Raw genomic sequence first — 18,751 nt, forward strand, 5'->3', positions numbered from 1 at the left:
CATTGTCGGCAGGCCTTTTTTTTTCAGACTAATTAATCTGTTTGCTATTGTATCTGGTTGTATCTTGGAGCACCTAGCACTGAATTTAGGAGTACTGCTACCAAATTTCCGTAAGAGACCATGCTGTTCAGCTGGAGTGCTGAAAATTTGTATTTTCCATGAGGTTGATTGATTTTTCTCTTCTAACTGAGTCTAGTGAATTTAGTAATTCGTCTGCAATTTCAAGGTCACCCCTGAGTTTATATTCTTCATATAGCTCGTTACATTTTAGATTCCAGCCAGGGACATATGCATTCCTGTATCCTCTTGGGATATGTTTCTTTGTGATGGCACTGACTAATCCCATAAAGCGCTTATAATTTTCTATTTTAGATGGGTCAATCCATTTAAAATCACCCAATATGAATAAAATTTGTTGCTCAAAATTTTTAATTTTCTTGATTTTTTTTTTTTATATATATGTATATATCATGAGTTCCCTATAGGCAGGCATTCACAAAACACTGTTTTAAAAATTTTTGTAAGTCATAGTTTTTTTCTGGCAGCAATTTTTACAATGGTGGTTGGGCAAATTTTAGTGGAAATCGACGTTTGCGGAAAGATTAATTGCCAAGTTATTTTAAAAGATATCAGAATAATTCAAAAACCAGTGTGCTCAGCATGAAATGAACTTCAGGCATATATTTTTTAAATTTGTCTATCATGCAAGAGAGTCACTCAAACTCTTTGTGTTGTGTACTTACACAACTACCTGCAATAAAAGTTGCAGTCCCCCTGCAATAAAAGTTGCAGTCCTGAGAATGCACTCCTATTTTTTCTAGAGCTTTTCAAAAATGGCCAAAACCCTTCTAATGTCAATTTTCGCAGGTCAATATCTAAAAAGGGACCGAATGAAAACAAGTGAAAATTTTACAGAATGTTCTTCATTCTCATGGGAATATCTCACAAAAAAATTATGACTGAGACTAAACTACATTGAGAGTAATAGAGCAGCAAATTTCAGTAAAAACGCTAACCCTCTACATGCTCGTGCAGTGCCAAGTTAGCAAACAAGGGCTTGAAATTATTGCAGTTGACATTGGTCAAATGATGTTTAAATCATTACATACAATAAATGATCAAATATTTCTACTTTTAAATAACAATGGGCAGAGATAACAATTGGTAAGAGTTCTAATTCTTAAAATTAACGGTACATTTGTTGTACTACACTTGCGTACAGTATACACATAATAATGTTTCTCCATGTATACAGATTTAAAACTTCAGTTGTAACTACTTGCCAGCTGCAATTTTCATTAGAGATTTAAACAAACACAATATTTCATTGCATAGTTTATCAGTTATGTTGTGTGTTCTACCAGATACTGTTGTGAGTTCCAGTGGAGTCAGCTTTCGTACTATTTTATTTGCAGGCACCCAAGCAGTGTCATTTTTGGAAAGTTGAAAGGCAGTTCTTGGACCAGAAGGGTGAAAGAAATGCACTAAAACATCATTGTTATCTTCACTTTTCTCTTCAATTTTTCCAAGCCACCACTTCTTATCATACATACAAACAACAAAATCGTTATTTGTAAAAGATGATACATTTGTAAAAAGTATTGAAGTTTGATGATCATCAAAGTTGGAGCCTTTGGAAGTAACAAAACATCTTATTTGATTGTCACTTACGGGAACATATCTGTGATAGCTTCTTGTTCCTTTCAATGGTAAACAACAATCAAATCTCTCAGTCAGCTTTGTTTTGATTTGTTCAATTTCAGTTGAAGAAACAAATATATATCTAATTCCAGTAATATTCTGTTGACAGTATTTGAACAAATCGTGTGGACTCAGGATCTGTTCTGTGTAAGGTCTTTGAAGGGAAGCTCGTGTAACTTCTCTTTTTGTTGTTCCGCCTGTCCCATCGCAAGAATTCTTTCTGTGTGATGAGGCAAAGAAATTCCACTCTGCTGGTAAACCAAAATCATTTTTGTGTTGGCAGATATTAATGAAGTTTTTCTTATTTTTGTACTGGCTGCTTGCGCTATCACTAAAGTAGATTATCTTTTCAACATTACGTATGATATTCTTAATTTCTTATATGTTCTAGGTGGTCACTAATTACACAAATATATTTGAAACCCACGTCATCTTCTTTTTTAAAGTAGATGACAAACGGATGCAGTGTCGCTTGTGCATTAGTCCAGTGAAAACTTTGAATTTCATCCTGTACTGTAAATGTATAGTTTTCTGCAAAATCACCAATCACTAAACAGTGGGTTTCTTTCAGGTTTTCTTTCGTTTCCTTAAAATATTGAGCTTGAGCTTTTGAGATAAAGTGATGGGATTTTAAAAGCACCAGTTTATCGACAAGAGACTGTAAAAATTCCTCACTGGGCATTATCTGTGTTATAAGCTCAACTCTCTGTTTGTACCCATTGTTTGAAAACTACTTCATCAGGCAAGATGTCAAGTTCATTTTTTAAGATATCAAGTAGGGTATCTGGTCCAGGACATCCTGCACATATGTCAAGCATACATTTTTCACTATCAATATCACATACCATGAAAGCTATCAGGTCTTTATAATTTGCATTAAGCTTTGCTCCTTCCATCATAAGCTTTGTGTTTTGATGATGCTTGCAAATGCATACAGTATGAGTTCCTGATGAACCCGGAAGAACACACCACTTTGGTCGTAGAACACAAAACATAGAGCGGCCAATTTTGTTATCTGGGTATTTTTGTTTATAGAGGCTGTAGAGCTCATTCAGCAAGAGAAGAAATAACCTTTTCTGCTTCTGCACCTTAACATTGTCAATCACAGTTGAAACACATTCATTTTTACCAGGACACATGCGACTGTTGTCATCATCCTCGTCAAATTCTTTGACGCTATTAACAAATACTTCACTTATTTTGTTGGCACCTTGTCTTTTCGAAATATTTGGTAAGATACCTTGATCCATAACTAGCTGCCTAGTTAACTTCACCATGCATTCAGATGCACCAAATTGATCGATTATTTTTTTTCTTTGACCATGATCTTGGCAAGAGGCTAATTATCTTAATTTTGTCATCTTTACTGGAAACTTTGAATTTTTCTTTCATTTTGGTAATAAGTATATCATACTCACTTTGTGTACATTTTCTGTACTATTTCCATTTTGAGCATCTAAGTCATTATGGAAAGATTCTTCCATTTTCGCTTGACAGCACTTGTAATTTTATCAGTTTTTCTTTGTAAAGCTGATAGTCGCTGGTCTTTGTTGAGCTTTGTTATTTTGCGTAAAGGAGATAATTCCAAAGTTTCACAGATTGATTCTACTTGATGCAAAGGATCATCCTCAACCAATTCAAAAGGCTCAGGAAGAAATTCAGGATCATTCTCAGCGCTAATTGGCACATTTTCAGCTGGTTTATTTACAAATATTCTTGATGCGCAAGTTGGGCATAGAGCTTGTCCAGGAATTAGGTTAATATCCACATTTGTTTGTTTAGGTGTTGAACTAGTATTTTATGCAAACCATTTTTAACTGGCTTTTTGTGAGTACCAAATGGGTCACAACACTTTTTACCAAAAATGTGGTTGTATTTGTCTAAATATTTATCTTTGTGGTAACAACAAATATTAGAAATTTCTTTCGAAATTCTCAATTTTAACAAACATTGTTCTTCAGCTGGCAAGTCACTCACTCTTATTAATTCTTGATGCACTTTCTTCTTGTAGTGTTTATGGCACTGTTCACTTATTAGTTCACCCACAAAACAACTCATTTCAATACTTAAAAACTCTACTATTCTTGAAAACAGTTGAAGATGGGAGACATCAGATCTACACTTACAAAACTCTTATTCACTTGTTTATTGTCTTGGGTCCTGCAAAGAAAGTAATATGAAAAGTAACTCCAATGGAATTCACAAAGTGTCTGGTAGAACACACAACATAACTGATAAACTATGCAATGAAATATTGTGTTTGTTACACTCCCTAATGAAAATTGCAGCTGGCAAGTAGTTACAACTGAAGTTTTAAATCTGTATACATGGAGACACATTATTATGTGTATACTGTACGCAAGTGTAGTACAACAAATGTACCGTTAATTTTAAGAATTAGAACTCTTACCAATTTTTATCTCTGCCCATTGTTATTTAAAAGTAGAAATATTTGATCATTTATTGTATGTAATGATTTAAACATCATTTGACCAATGTCAACTGCAATAATTTCAAGCCCTTGTTTGCTAACTTGGCACTGCACGAGCATGTAGAGGGTTAGCGTTTTTACTGAAATTTGCTGCTCTATTACTCTCAATGTAGTTTAGTCTCAGTCATAATTTTTTTGTGAGATATTCCCATGAGAATAAAGAACATTCTGTAAAATTTTCACTTGTTTTCATTCAGTCCCTTTTTAGATATTGACCTGCGAAAATTGACGTTAGAAAGGTTTTGGCCATTTTTGAAAAGCTCTAGAAAAAACAGGAGTGCATTCTCAGGACTGCAACTTTTATTGCAGGTAGTTATGTAAGTACACAACACAGAGATAGCATATTATTAGTGAGCCTCTCTTCCTTCATGAAAATTGAAGGCCTTAAAAGTGAAGATTGATAAATTTTTTCAGAGCCTTTACAGAAAGGGTTTGAGTGACTCTCTTGCATGATAGACAAATTTTAAAAAAATGCCTAAAGTTCATTTCATGCTGAGCACACTGGTTTTTTAATTATTCTGATATCTTTTAAAATAACTTGGCAATTAAACTTTCCGCAAACGTTGATTTCCACTAAAATTTGCCTAAATGCCATTGTAAAAATGGCTGCCAGAAAAAACCATGACTTATAAAAATTTTTAAAACAGTGTTTTGTGAATGTCTGTCCATAGGGAAGTCATGATAAAAAAAATCAAGAAAATCAAAAATGTTGAGCAACATCGCCTGGGTGATTTGAAATGGATTGACCCAGATGAGATCTACGTATATATTATGTTCCAATTCACTCGTGAATTTTGACCAGTTGGTTTTGGTCAAGTTCTAGCGTAGCAGTGGGACTAATCTGATGGCAGGCATTTCTAGGCCGACTTTGACAAGTGCTGGTCTGTGTTGACTTTGTGGGAAGCTATCTAGAATCTTCCTGCTACACTTCAGAGGTCTTCTGGATGAGTCCTTTGAGACAAAACATAGATCCAGGCTATAGTCCTTGTTCCATCTAGCAGAGTGAAAGGAGCCCTTTTCTTTGGCATCATACAACAGAAACAGGCTTCCAGCATCGGCCCATCCTGACACGTCTTGGCCCTCTTTGTTGGTATAATCGTATCCCCAGTTGGTGCTCTTGCTGTTAAAATCCCCGATGATTACAGCTTGGTGTTAGATGTTCAGGATGGCTTCATTCAAGATCCAAGACTGTGATGGAGACTTACAGATGTAATTTTTATTGACGACTGGCAACAGAATCTTGTGATCAGTGTGTTAATAAAGGTGGTTGCTACAGTATCATCAGGACCACACATCATGCTCATTTCTCAGTTATGGACAGTACATATCTGTGGCCCTTCTACACTGTTTGAGTGGTAGAGGGTCAGTAATGTCAAGGTGGACATGCCTTAAGCATCTATTTGGAACATAAAATTTTCCAACCTTACTTTTTTGGCATGAGGTGCATGCGTGTGACACATGCCTGGCAGTGCCTCTGAACATCCAGGCACAGGAAACATTCTGTAATAAGACCGTTAGTGGGTTTCACGTTAGGTTGCTTCAGATTGTGTGTCGATGAGAAGATTCTTCTTCGCATAGCAACTGGGATGCTTGGGCACAGATTATCTTTGGAGATGTCACATTTTGTGGGAGTGGTGGTCACGGGCAGTTGTTGTGAAACAACAGTAAGGTTTGTGAAGATATCATGTCAAAAGTCCTGCACCCCCCCTTTCTTCTTACTGCAAGCAAGCCAACTCTTTGAAGTTCAGTTAAGAAGTAATTGCTGAAACCTGGGATACGTAACCTGTCACCATATTGTCTGTTCCTGTATGTATCTGATATCTGTGCTGTACTGACTAATGAGATCCACTTCCAGAAAATGTTGTGGCATCAGATCTGCTGATGGATTATGGATCATATCTGCAATAGGTTTGTGATCGGTATATAAGGTGTGTCGCATAAAGGCTTGACACCTGTTTTATTTCATGAACAGTTATACATATCGAAATGCAATTTTCGGCAAATGTTAGAGCATCAAGGGGCATGTATACTTTGTTTGGTTAGTGTTTTTAGCCCTGGTATCAACTGAAATATTGAAGTAAGTATGTTTCTTTAATGGGATCTTATACATTTTGTAATTGCATTCGATAATTCGTGAGAAGACAATTACAGTGAGATAGCATTTGTCAAGGTTTATGTTGAAACAAGTCGTAAAAAAAGATCGAGAGATGTCCTAAAGTACTAGAGCACGGTGTCCAGAAACAGTATTTGCAGTACAAATACTGCCAATCACGCATCTCGTAGCAGACAGCTCAGGTGTAAACCATAAGATGGGCCTGCACTATGAGAATACTGCTTGCCTTTTGATACTAAATCTGTGCTACTATTCAGGTGTTCATTTGAAAACAGGAACTATAGCTTACAGCGTCAGTGGGAAAAGATTCCCTGTTGTTTACCATTGGTAGTACAGTACAGTATATCTCATGACGCTACTACTCAAATGAAAGTCCAGAAACAAGCTGTCTCAAAGAACTTCTACAACTCTCTGGACCATCCTCTCCTTTTGGCCTGCACTGGTTGCCACAGAGACCACCCTCCCCCTCCTCTTTTAGTATGGAGCTCGAGTTCAAGAAGATGGAAGGGGTCCCATTGATGTTGGCCTCCGTCGGATCCAATTTTGCATGACCAACCATGTTCTGGCCAGTTCTTGAGGAGGACAGGAGGACATAGTTGGACCATTTCTCATGGAGCCAGTGGAAATGGGTGTGATGTCTCCATTTTTTTAACACAAAGACACACTTATCTTGTAGGTAAATGAGGCGGGTGGATGCTCTGTACTACTATGGGAGGCAATGATGTTAAACATCATGTGTAGCACATGCAGGTCAATTGGAGGTGTGTTGGTTGTTTGTGCTGTAGTGGGGAGGTTTGCAGGGGGTCACATTGAGATGCGGGGTGGAATCACACAAGTCGGAAAGAGCTTCACATGACACAGTGTGTAATTGGTATATCTGGTGGACTGTCATCATTTGACCACCACTCAGGCTTGACCCTGTTTTCTGAAACCGTGTGATGTTAATTGCTCAGTATGATGTCCATTGTGTTGTTGGACCTGGTCAGGACATGGTATGAACCACAGTAAGGCAGCTGCAGAGCTGGCTAGACTGTGTCATCTCTGAACATGATGGATTCAGAGTTTGCAAGTTCACTGTCACTGAATGTTAAGGAAGTTCAATTAGGTTGGGATAGAGGTATGCGCAGTTCGCAGTATAGCGTTCAGCCTTTTGTACCAAAGCTGGTGATTGGTCTTAAGGCATGATTGATGATTTTTTGATGAACATAGCTGGGAGTGCGAATTGTTCCCCATAAAGTACTTGTGCCAGTGAATTTTTAAGGGGGAACGACAGTGTGATGGACGAAAATATTCCTCAAATTCATGTACATGGCATGCTCAAATTATGTACAAGGCCATTCCACAACTTCCTCACTGGCGTGATGGATCTCCTCCATTGAACAACTGAACCTTCAAAGTGGTCAGTCCGTAAGGATGAGGCTGATGGTCTGAGGCATGTTAGCACAGTTGCAGAAAGGGGTATCAGCAGTCTTCCACTTGTGCTTCCAAAACTGACAACTGCTGTGTTGTGTTCTTGTCCAGTTGAGTGATGTACAGATTTTCCTGGGTTGGTTGAAACCAGGAGGTTGCTTGGTTGGGTCCAAGATCAGTCCAGATCTGTCTGGGTTTGAAGAGAGCCAGTTGCTGCACCAAGCTTCACTTCCTGTAAACTGATCTTGGGCCAGCTTCTTTCCTAGAATCCAAGAAGGGTTCTGAGATTTCAACCTAAGATCTTCATGTAGACAGTCTTCATGTATTGGTAAGAGAGGGTTGTCACAGCATTTATGCCATTCTTTCTTCAGTGCTAATGTTCTTCGGAGATGAGGAGGTGGAGTGTTTGAAAGGACTGGTAGCCACTTCTGAGGAGTATACTGGATGGCACCTGATACAATCCTCATTGTGACTTTCAGCTGGAGATCTACCTTCTTTGTATGGGTACTGTTAAGCAATACTGGATTGCAGTATTCAGCTACTGGGTATACTAGGGTAAGTGCAGGAGTTCTGAGAGTAGCTGCAGTGGGAACCCAGCCTGTTCCTGTGAGTTTGTGTAGAATGTTGTTACGGCTTTTAACTTTAGCAGATGTTTTTCTTAGATGTGCACTGTAGGTCAAGAATTGATCCAAGATTGCTCCTAGATATTTAAGTTGAGGATTGAACTTCAGCAGGTGGCCACAGTATTGAACTTGAGGGATATAGTTGGCTTGTCTGTTGCTCAGATTGAAGCTGCTGACCTCTGTTTTCATCATGTTTGGTTTCAGTCTCCAGGTTTTGAAGAACTTGTTGAGTCTCTGAAGACATTCTGTGAGCGCAGTTTCTGGTGCTGCGAAGTCATTGGACTGGGCTGTCAGTGCAAGATGATCAGCGTATATAAATTTTGGGATTTGAGGTCCGCCAGTTATGCAAAACACCTTTTTTCTCAGTACCCAAACATGTTTCGGCACCACTGTGCCATCATTAGTGGGTTTTCGTTTTTATTTATACTGCAATGTGAACATTTTTGTTACATGATTATAAAATTATGTGCATTTTTAGTGCAAACAACAAATCGTTTCTTTTTGTAAATACCTTTACATTTGGTGAGCATGAATTTTCTGGACCACTTTTGTGTTAATTATTACAGTTAGCTTGTCATCTGCAACCAAACGATGTTGATGGGAAAGTTCTTACTGAGAGTTAACCTATCTTATAGAGTGTAATTTAGTTTTTTGCAATGTTTTCGCACCTATTTTCGTATTTACTTAAGTTTTCGTGTGGCAAGCACTTCCATTATCCACATCATGCTGAGATGTTGTGATGCTTACATAGCTATAATAAGTATTTTCCACAAATAACATAGTAAAACACTTTTCACTACACCAGAACACAGTGTGATTATGGTTTCATATGTGTCCCAGCCCAGTCAGTGTTCATTTGTTCACCAGAAATTTCGGTGCCAAATTTGAATTTTATTCACATTTTATCATCTTTGTGTGTGTGTGTGTGTGTGTGTGTGTGTGTGTGTGTGTGTGTGTGTGTGTGTGGAAGCGCGCGCGTTCGTGCGTGCGTGCGTGTGTGTGTGTGTGTGTGTGTGTGTGTGTGTGTGTGTGTGTATGTGTGTGTGTACTATTTGTAAAGTTCCTTTAATGTGTTAAATAGTGTGCCCTTGCAGAGTGTAGTGTATTCGTTTAAGAACTGTTTTCCTTACGCTATTGCCTTCTGTATATGGAAGTTTTCCTCAATGGTCAGTTGGCTGTATGGGCTGTGGCTGGGTTTTAGTATTCTTAAGTCTGTTTCTATTGTGGTTGGGTGGTGGTTGTTGGCTATTAGGTGGTCAGCAAATGTGCTCTGGGAGCTGTTGCTTCTTAAAGCTCTGAGATGTATATAAACTTTCTAGCAGTAGTAGCTGTTAATCTGCAGTGTATATGTTGAACAGCAATGGGGCAAGGACCAATCCTTGTGGTAATCCATCATTCAGTTTGTAAAGTCTGCTTACGTTGCCATTTACGTGCACTTCAATCGCTCTGCTGGCCAATGTGTTGTTCAGAAGGGTGGCAAGTTTTTTACAGGGGATTATTGTAAGGAATTCGAGGATCATTGCTTTTCGCTAAAGTGTGTCGTATGCTGATTTCAGGTCCGCAAACACAGCTACATTCTTCTTGCAATCCTGGAACCCTCTGTGTGACTGGTTAGGGCCAGCACCTGGTTGGTACAACTGCGCTTTGGTCTAAAGTCAGCTTGCTCTTCTGGTATATTGTCCAGGGGGCTGTAGCCGAAATTGTGTTATATATTATTCTTTCCAGCAGCTTATAGCAGACACTCGGGAGGACAAAAGGCCTATAATCTTCCGCAGTATCTACACTTTTCCCAGGTTTCAGTATTGCAACAATTTTAGCTATTCAGAGTATTGGTGGTAGCTATCCATTGTGTAAGGTGTTGTAAAACTTAACAAGCCATTATGTTTTTTTGAGGACCACAGTATAATGGAAATTCTGGATGAATATCATCTAGTCCAGCTGCTTTTCCTGATTTTACTTCCTTTAGCACAGATGAAACCTCAATGGTCGTGATATCAAGTGAAAACTAAAAACTCCTTCAGCCTGGGACATCTTTGATTGTAATTATGAGCAAATACCTCTTTCTTGTCATTATCAGCAGTTTTTTTTATTTTTTTTTTTTTTTTTTTGTCAGACTAATTAATCTGTTTGCTATTGCATCTGGTTGTATCTTGGAGCATCTAGCACTGAATTTAGGAGAACTGCTACCAAGTTTCCGTAAAAGAGACCATGCTGTTCGGCTGGAGTGCTGAAAATTTGTGTTTTCCATGAGGTTGATCGATTTTTCTCTTCTAGCTGAGTCTAGGGAATTTAGTAATTCATCTGCAATTTCAGGGTCACCGCTGAGTTCATATTCTTCATGTAGCTCGTTACATTTTAGATTCCAGCCAGGGACATATGCATTCCTGTATCCTCTTGGGATATGTTTCTTTGTGATGGCACTGACTAATCCCATAAAGCCCTTATAATTTTCTATTTTAGATGGGATCCACGGTATATTATGTTCCAGTTCACTCATGAATTTTGACCGGTTGGCTTTGGTCAAGTTCTAGTGTGGCAGTGGGACTGATCTGATGGCAGGCATTTCTAGGGCAACTTTGACAAGAGCTGGTCTGTGCTGACTTTGTGGGAAGCTGTCTAGAATCTTCCTGCTACACTTCAGAGGTCTTCTGGATGAGTCCTTTGAGACAAAACATAGATCCAGGCTATAGTCCTTGTTCCATCTAGCAGAGTGAAAGGAGCCCTTTTCTTTGGCATCATACAACAGAAACAGGCTTCCAGCATCGGCCCATCCTGACACGTCTTGGCCCTCTTTGTTGGTATAATCGTATCCCCAGTTGGTGCTCTTGCTGTTAAAATCCTCGATGATTACAGCTTGGTGTTGGATGTTCAGGATGGCTTCATTCAAGATCCAAGGCTGTGATGGAGACTTATAGATGTAATTTTTATTGACGACCGGCAACAAAATCTTGTGATCAGTATGTTAATAAAGGTGGTTGCTACAGTATCAGAAGGACCACACATCATGCACTTCTCTCTGTTCTGGACAGTACATATCTGTGGCCCTTGGACGCTGGTTGAATGATAGCGGGTCAGTAATGTCAAGGTGGACATGCCTTAAGCGTCCATTTGGAACATCAAATTTTCCTAATTTTAGCTGATTGTGGTGGCCAACCTTACTTTTTTGGCATGAGGTGCATGCGCGTGACCATGCCTTTCAGTGCCTCTCAACATCCAGGCACAGGAAACATTCTGTAATAAGGTCATTAGTTGGTTTCACGTAAAGTTGCTTCAAATTGTGTGTCGATGAGAATATTCTTCTTCGCATAGCAACTGGGACACTTGGGCACAGATTATCTTTGGAGATGTCACAAATTATGGGAGTGGTGGTCACGGGCAGTTGTTGTGAAACGACAGTAAGGTTTGTGAAGATATCATGTCAAAAGTCCTGCACCCCCCCTTTCTTCTTACTGCAAGCAAGCCAACTCTTTGAAGTTCAGTTAAGAAGTAATTGCTGAAACCTGGGATACGTAACCTGTCACCATATTGTCTGTTCCTGTAGTGTATCTGATATCTGTGCTGTACTGACTAATGAGATCCACTTCCAGAAAATGTTGTGGCATCAGATCTGCTGATGGATTATGGATCATATCTGCAATAGGTTTTGTGATCGGTATATAAGGTGTGTCGCATAAAGGCTTGACACCTGTTTTATTCCATGAACAGTTATACATATCGAAATGCAATTTTCGGCAAATGTTAGAGCATCAAGGGGCATGTATACTTTGTTTGGTTAGTGTTTTTAGCTCTGGTATCAACTGAAATATTGAAGTAAGCATGTTTCTTTAATAGGATCTTATACATTTTGTAATTGCATTCGATAATTCGTGAGAAGACAATTACAGTGAGATAGCATTTGTTAAGGTTTATGTTGAAACAAGTCGTAAAAAAAGATCGAGAGATGTCCTAAAGTACTAGAGCACGGTGTCCAGAAACAGTATTTGCAGTAGAAATACTGCCAATCACGCATCTCGTAGCAGACAGCTCAGGTGTAAACCATAAGATGGGCCTGCACTATGAGAATACTGCTTGCCTTTTGATACTAAATCTGTGCTACTATTCAGGTGTTCATTTGAAAACAGGAACTATAGCTTACAGCGTCAGTGGGAAAAGATTCCCTGTTGTTTACCATTGGTAGTACAGTACAGTATATCTCATGACGCTACTACTCAAATGAAAGTCCAGAAACAAGCTGTCTCAAAGAACTTCTACAACTCTCTGGACCATCCTCTCCTTTTGGCCTGCACTGGTTGCCACAGAGACCACCCTCCCCCTCCTCTTTTAGTATGGAGCTCGAGTTCAAGAAGATGGAAGGGGTCCCATTGATGTTGGCCTCCGTCGGATCCAATTTTGCATGACCAACCATGTTCTGGCCAGTTCTTGAGGAGGACAGGAGGACATAGTTGGACCATTTCTCATGGAGCCAGTGGAAATGGGTGTGATGTCTCCATTTTTTTAACACAAAGACACACTTATCTTGTAGGTAAATGAGGCGGGTGGATGCTCTGTACTACTATGGGAGGCAATGATGTTAAACATCACGTGTAGCACATGCAGTGATGTAGAGGTCGCATTGTGTGCCGATGAGCTGCCATCAATCGGAGGTGTGTTGGTTGTTTGTGCTGTAGTGGGGAGGTTTGCAGGGGGTCACATTGAGATGCGGGGTGGAATCACACAAGTTGGAAAGAGCTTCACATGACACAGTGTGTAATTGGTATATCTGGTGGACTGTCATCATTTGACCACCACTCAGGCTTGACCCTGTTTTCTGAAACCGTGTGATGTTAATTGCTCAGTATGATGTCCATTGTGTTGTTGGACCTGGTCAGGACACGGTATGAACCACAGTAAGGCAGCTGCAGAGCTGGCTAGACTGTGTCATCTCTGAACATGATGGATTCAGAGTTTGCAAGTTCACTGTCAATGAATGTTAAGGAAGTTCAATTAGGTTGGGATAGAGGTATGCGCAGTTCGCAGTAAGGCGTTCAGCCTTTTGTACCAAAGCTGGTGATTGGTCTTAAGGCATGATTGATGATTTTTTGATGAACATAGCTGGGAGTGCGAATTGTTCCCCATAAAGTACTTGTGCCAGTGAATTTTTAAGGGGGAACGACAGTGTGATGGACGAAAATATTCCTCAAATTCATGTACATGGCATGCTCAAATTATGTACAAGGCCATTCCACAACTTCCTCACTGGCGTGATGGATCTCCTCCATTGAACAACTGAACCTTCAAAGTGGTCAGTCCGTAAGGATGAGGCTGATGGTCTGAGGCATGTTAGCACAGTTGCAGAAAGGGGTATCAGCAGTCTTCCACTTGTGCTTCCAAAACTGACAACTGCTGTGTTGTGTTCTTGTCCAGTTGAGTGATGTACAGATTTTCCTGGGTTGGTTGAAACCAGGAGGTTGCTTGGTTGGGTCCAAGATCAGTCCAGATCTGTCTGGGTTTGAAGAGAGCCAGTTGCTGCACCAAGCTTCACTTCCTGTAAACTGATCTTGGGCCAGCTTCTTTCCTAGAATCCAAGAAGGGTTCTGAGATTTCAACCTAAGATCTTCATGTAGACAGTCTTCATGTATTGGTAAGAGAGGGTTGTCACAGCATTTATGCCATTCTTTCTTCAGTGCTAATGTTCTTCGGAGATGAGGAGGTGGAGTGTTTGAAAGGACTGGTAGCCACTTCTGAGGAGTATACTGGATGGCACCTGATACAATCCTCATTGTGACTTTCAGCTGGAGATCTACCTTCTTTGTATGGGTACTGTTAAGCAATACTGGATTGCAGTATTCAGCTACTGGGTATACTAGGGTAAGTGCAGGAGTTCTGAGAGTAGCTGCAGTGGGAACCCAGCCTGTTCCTGTGAGTTTGTGTAGAATGTTGTTACGGCTTTTAACTTTAGCAGATGTTTTTCTTAGATGTGCACTGTAGGTCAAGAATTGATCCAAGATTGCTCCTAGATATTTAAGTTGAGGATTGAACTTCAGCAGGTGGCCACAGTATTGAACTTGAGGGATATAGTTGGCTTGTCTGTTGCTCAGATTGAAGCTGCTGACCTCTGTTTTCATTATGTTTGGTTTCAGTCTCCAGGTTTTGAAGAACTTGTTGAGTCTCTGAAGACATTCTGTGAGCGCAGTTTCTGGTGCTGCGAAGTCATTGGACTGGGCTGTCAGTGCAAGATGATCAGCGTATATAAATTTTGGGATTTGAGGTCCGCCAGTTATGCAAAACCCCTTTTTTTCTCAGTACCCAAACATGTTTCGGCACCACTGTGCCATCAATAGTGGGTTTTCGTTTTTATTTATTCTGCAATGTGAACATTTTTGTTATATGATTATAAAATTATGTGCATTTTTAGTGCAAACAACAAATCGTTTCTTTTTGTAAATACCTTTACATTTGGTGAGCATGAATTTTCTGGACCACTTTTGTGTTAATTATTACAGTTAGCTTGTCATCTGCAACCAAACGATGTTGATGGAAAAGTTTTTACTGAGAGTTAACCTATCTTATAGAGTGTAATTTAGTTTTTTGCAATGTTTTCGCACCTATTTTCGTATTTACTTAAGTTTTCGTGTGGCAAGCACTTCCATTATCCACATCATGCTGAGATGTTGTGATGCTTACATAGCTATAATAAGTATTTTCCACAAATAACATAGTAAAACACTTTTCACTACACCAGAACACAGTGTGATTATGATTTCATATGTGTCCCAGCCCAGTCAGTGTTCATTTGTTCACCAGAAATTTTGGTGCCAAATTTGAATTTTATTCACATTTTATCATCTTGTGTGTGTGTGTGTGTGTGTGTGTGTGTGTGTGTGTGTGTGTGGGCGCGCGCGCGTTCGTGCATGCGTGTGTGTGTGTATGTGTGTGTGTGTGTGTGTGTGTGTGTGTGTGTGTGTGTGTGTGTGTGTATGTACTATTTGTAAAGTTCCTTTAATGTGTTAAATAGTGTGCCCTTGCAGAGTGTAGTGTATTCGTTTAAGAACTGTTTTCCTTGCGCTATTGCCTTCTGTATATGGAAGTTTTCCTCAATGGTCAGTTGGCTGTATGGGCTGTGGCTGGGTTTTAGTATTCTTAAGTCTGTTTCTATTGTGGTTGGGTGGTGGTTGTTGGCTATTAGGTGGTCAGCAAATGTGCTCTGGGAGCTGTTGCTTCTTAAAGCTCTGAGATGTATATAAACTTTCTAGCAGTAGTAGCTGTTAATCTGCAGTGTATATGTTGAACAGCAATGGGGCAAGGACCAATCCTTGTGGTAATCCATCATTCAGTTTGTAAAGTCTGCTTACGTTGCCATTTACGTGCACTTCAATCGCTCTGCTGGCCAACGTGTTGTTCAGAAGGGTGGCAAGTTTTTTACAGGGGATTATTGTAAGGAATTTGAGGATCATTGCTTTTCGCTAAAGTGTGTCGTATGCTGATTTCAGGTCCACAAACACAGCTACATTCTTCTTGCGATCCTGGAACCCTCTGTGTGACTGGTTAGGGCCAGCACCTGGTTGGTACAACTGCGCTTTGGTCTAAAGTCAGCTTGCTCTTCTGGTATATTGTCCAGGGGGCTGTAGCCAAAATTGTGTTATATATTATTCTTTCCAGCAGCTTATAGCAGACACTCGGGAGGACAAAAGGCCTATAATCTTCTGCAGTATCTACACTTTTCCCAGGTTTCAGTATTGCAACAATTTTAGCTATTCAGAGTATTGGTGGTAGCTATCCATTGTGTAAGATGTTGTAAAACTTAACAAGCCATTATGTTTTTTTGAGGACCACAGTATAATGGAAATTCTGGATGAATATCATCTAGTCCAGCTGCTTTTCCTGATTTTACTTCCTTTAGCGCAGATGAAACCTCAATGGTCGTGATATCAAGTGAAAACTAAAAACTCCTTCAGCCTGGGACATCTTTGATTGTAATTATGAGCAAATACCTCTTTCTTGTCATTATCAGCAGTTTTTTTTTTTTGTCAGACTAATTAATCTGTTTGCTATTGCATCTGGTTGTATCTTGGAGCATCTAGCACTGAATTTAGGAGAACTGCTACCAAGTTTCCGTAAAAGAGACCATGCTGTTCGGCTGGAGTGCTGAAAATTTGTGTTTTCCATGAGGTTGATCGATTTTTCTCTTCTAGCTGAGTCTAGGGAATTTAGTAATTCATCTGCAATTTCAGGGTCACCGCTGAGTTTATATTCTTCATGTAGCTCGTTACATTTTAGATTCCAGCCAGGGACATATGCATTCCTGTATCCTCTTGGGATATGTTTCTTTGTGATGGCACTGACTAATCCCATAAAGCCCTTATAATTTTCTATTTTAGATGGGATCCACGGTATATTATGTTCCAGTTCACTCATGAATTTTGACCAGTTGGCTTTGGTCAAGTTCTAGTGTGGCAGTGGGACTGATCTGATGGCAGGCATTTCTAGGGCAACTTTGACAAGAGCTGGTCTGTGCTGACTTTGTGGGAAGCTGTCTAGAATCTTCCTGCTACACTTCAGAGATCTTCTGGATGAGTCCTTTGAGACAAAACATAGATCCAGGCTATAGTCCTTGTTCCATCTAGCAGAGTGAAAGGAGCCCTTTTCTTTGGCATCATACAACAGAAACAGGCTTCCAGCATCGGCCCATCCTGACACGTCTTGGCCCTCTTTGTTGGTATAATCGTATCCCCAGTTGGTGCTCTTGCTGTTAAAATCCCCGATGATTACAGCTTGGTGTTGGATGTTCAGGATGGCTTCATTCAAGATCCAAGGCTGTGATGGAGACTTATAGATGTAATTTTTATTGACGACCGGCAACAAAATCTTGTGATCAGTATGTTAATAAAGGTGGTTGCTACAGTATCAGAAGGACCACACATCATGCACTTCTCTCTGTTCTGGACAGTACATATCTGTGGCCCTTGGACGCTGGTTGAATGATAGCGGGTCAGTAATGTCAAGGTGGACATGCCTTAAGCATCCATTTGGAACATCAAATTTTCCTAATTTTAGCTGATTGTGGTGGCCAACCTTACTTTTTTGGCATGAGGTGCATGCGCGTGACCATGCCTTTCAGTGCCTCTCAACATCCAGGCACAGGAAACATTCTGTAATAAGGTCATTAGTTGGTTTCACGTAAAGTTGCTTCAAATTGTGTGTCGATGAGAATATTCTTCTTCGCATAGCAACTGGGACACTTGGGCACAGATTATCTTTGGAGATGTCACAAATTATGGGAGTGGTGGTCACGGGCAGTTGTTGTGAAACGACAGTAAGGTTTGTGAAGATATCATGTCAAAAGTCCTGCACCCCCCCTTTCTTCTTACTGCAAGCAAGCCAACTCTTTGAAGTTCAGTTAAGAAGTAATTGCTGAAACCTGGGATACGTAACCTGTCACCATATTGTCTGTTCCTGTAGTGTATCTGATATCTGTGCTGTACTGACTAATGAGATCCACTTCCAGAAAATGTTGTGGCATCAGATCTGCTGATGGATTATGGATCATATCTGCAATAGGTTTGTGATCGGTATATAAGGTGTGTCGCATAAAGGCTTGACACCTGTTTTATTCCATGAACAGTTATACATATCGAAATGCAATTTTCGGCAAATGTTAGAGCATCAAGGGGCATGTATACTTTGTTTGGTTAGTGTTTTTAGCTCTGGTATCAACTGAAATATTGAAGTAAGTATGTTTCTTTAATAGGATCTTATACATTTTGTAATTGCATTCGATAATTCGTGAGAAGACAATTACAGTGAGATAGCATTTGTTAAGGTTTATGTTGAAACAAGTCGTAAAAAAAGATCGAGAGATGTCCTAAAGTACTAGAGCACGGTGTCCAGAAACAGTATTTGCAGTAGAAATACTGCCAATCACGCATCTCGTAGCAGACAGCTCAGGTGTAAACCATAAGATGGGCCTGCACTATGAGAATACTGCTTGCCTTTTGATACTAAATCTGTGCTACTATTCAGGTGTTCATTTGAAAACAGGAACTATAGCTTACAGCGTCAGTGGGAAAAGGTTCCCTGTTGTTTACCATTGGTAGTACAGTACAGTATATCTCGTGACGCTACTACTCAAACGAAAGTCCAAAAACAAACTGTCTCAAAGAACTTCTACAACTCCTTGGACGATTCTCTCCTTTTGACCTGCTCTGGTTGCCACCGAGACCCTCCCTCCCTCCCCTTTTAGTATGGAGCTCGGGTTAAGGGAGATGGAAGGGGTCCCATTGATGTTGGCCTCCGTGGGATCCAGTTTTGCATGACCAACCATGTTCTGGCCAGTTCTTAAGGAGGACATAGTTGGACCATTTATCATAAAGCCAATGGAAATGCGTATGATAGCCCCATATATGACATAGTCTCGTAGCCATGCAGGTTGACAGA

General features: G+C 40.0%; 1 protein-coding gene across 1 annotated transcript in view; it reads left to right on the top strand.

Annotated features, from left to right (window-relative positions):
- Nucleotides 1-4,422, top strand: part of LOC124554848 — a 142,045-nt gene extending 137,623 nt beyond the window's left edge. The window contains exon 9 of the mRNA XM_047128513.1: nucleotides 4,401-4,422. Coding sequence (XP_046984469.1) covers nucleotides 4,401-4,407 — 7 coding nt within the window. The 3' untranslated portion in view covers nucleotides 4,408-4,422. The remainder of the gene's footprint in view (nucleotides 1-4,400) is intronic.
- The last annotated feature ends 14,329 nt before the right edge of the window (nucleotides 4,423-18,751 follow it).

The sequence above is a fragment of the Schistocerca americana genome, chromosome X, assembly GCF_021461395.2.
Source record: "Schistocerca americana isolate TAMUIC-IGC-003095 chromosome X, iqSchAmer2.1, whole genome shotgun sequence".
Taxonomy (NCBI): Eukaryota; Metazoa; Arthropoda; class Insecta; order Orthoptera; family Acrididae; genus Schistocerca; species Schistocerca americana.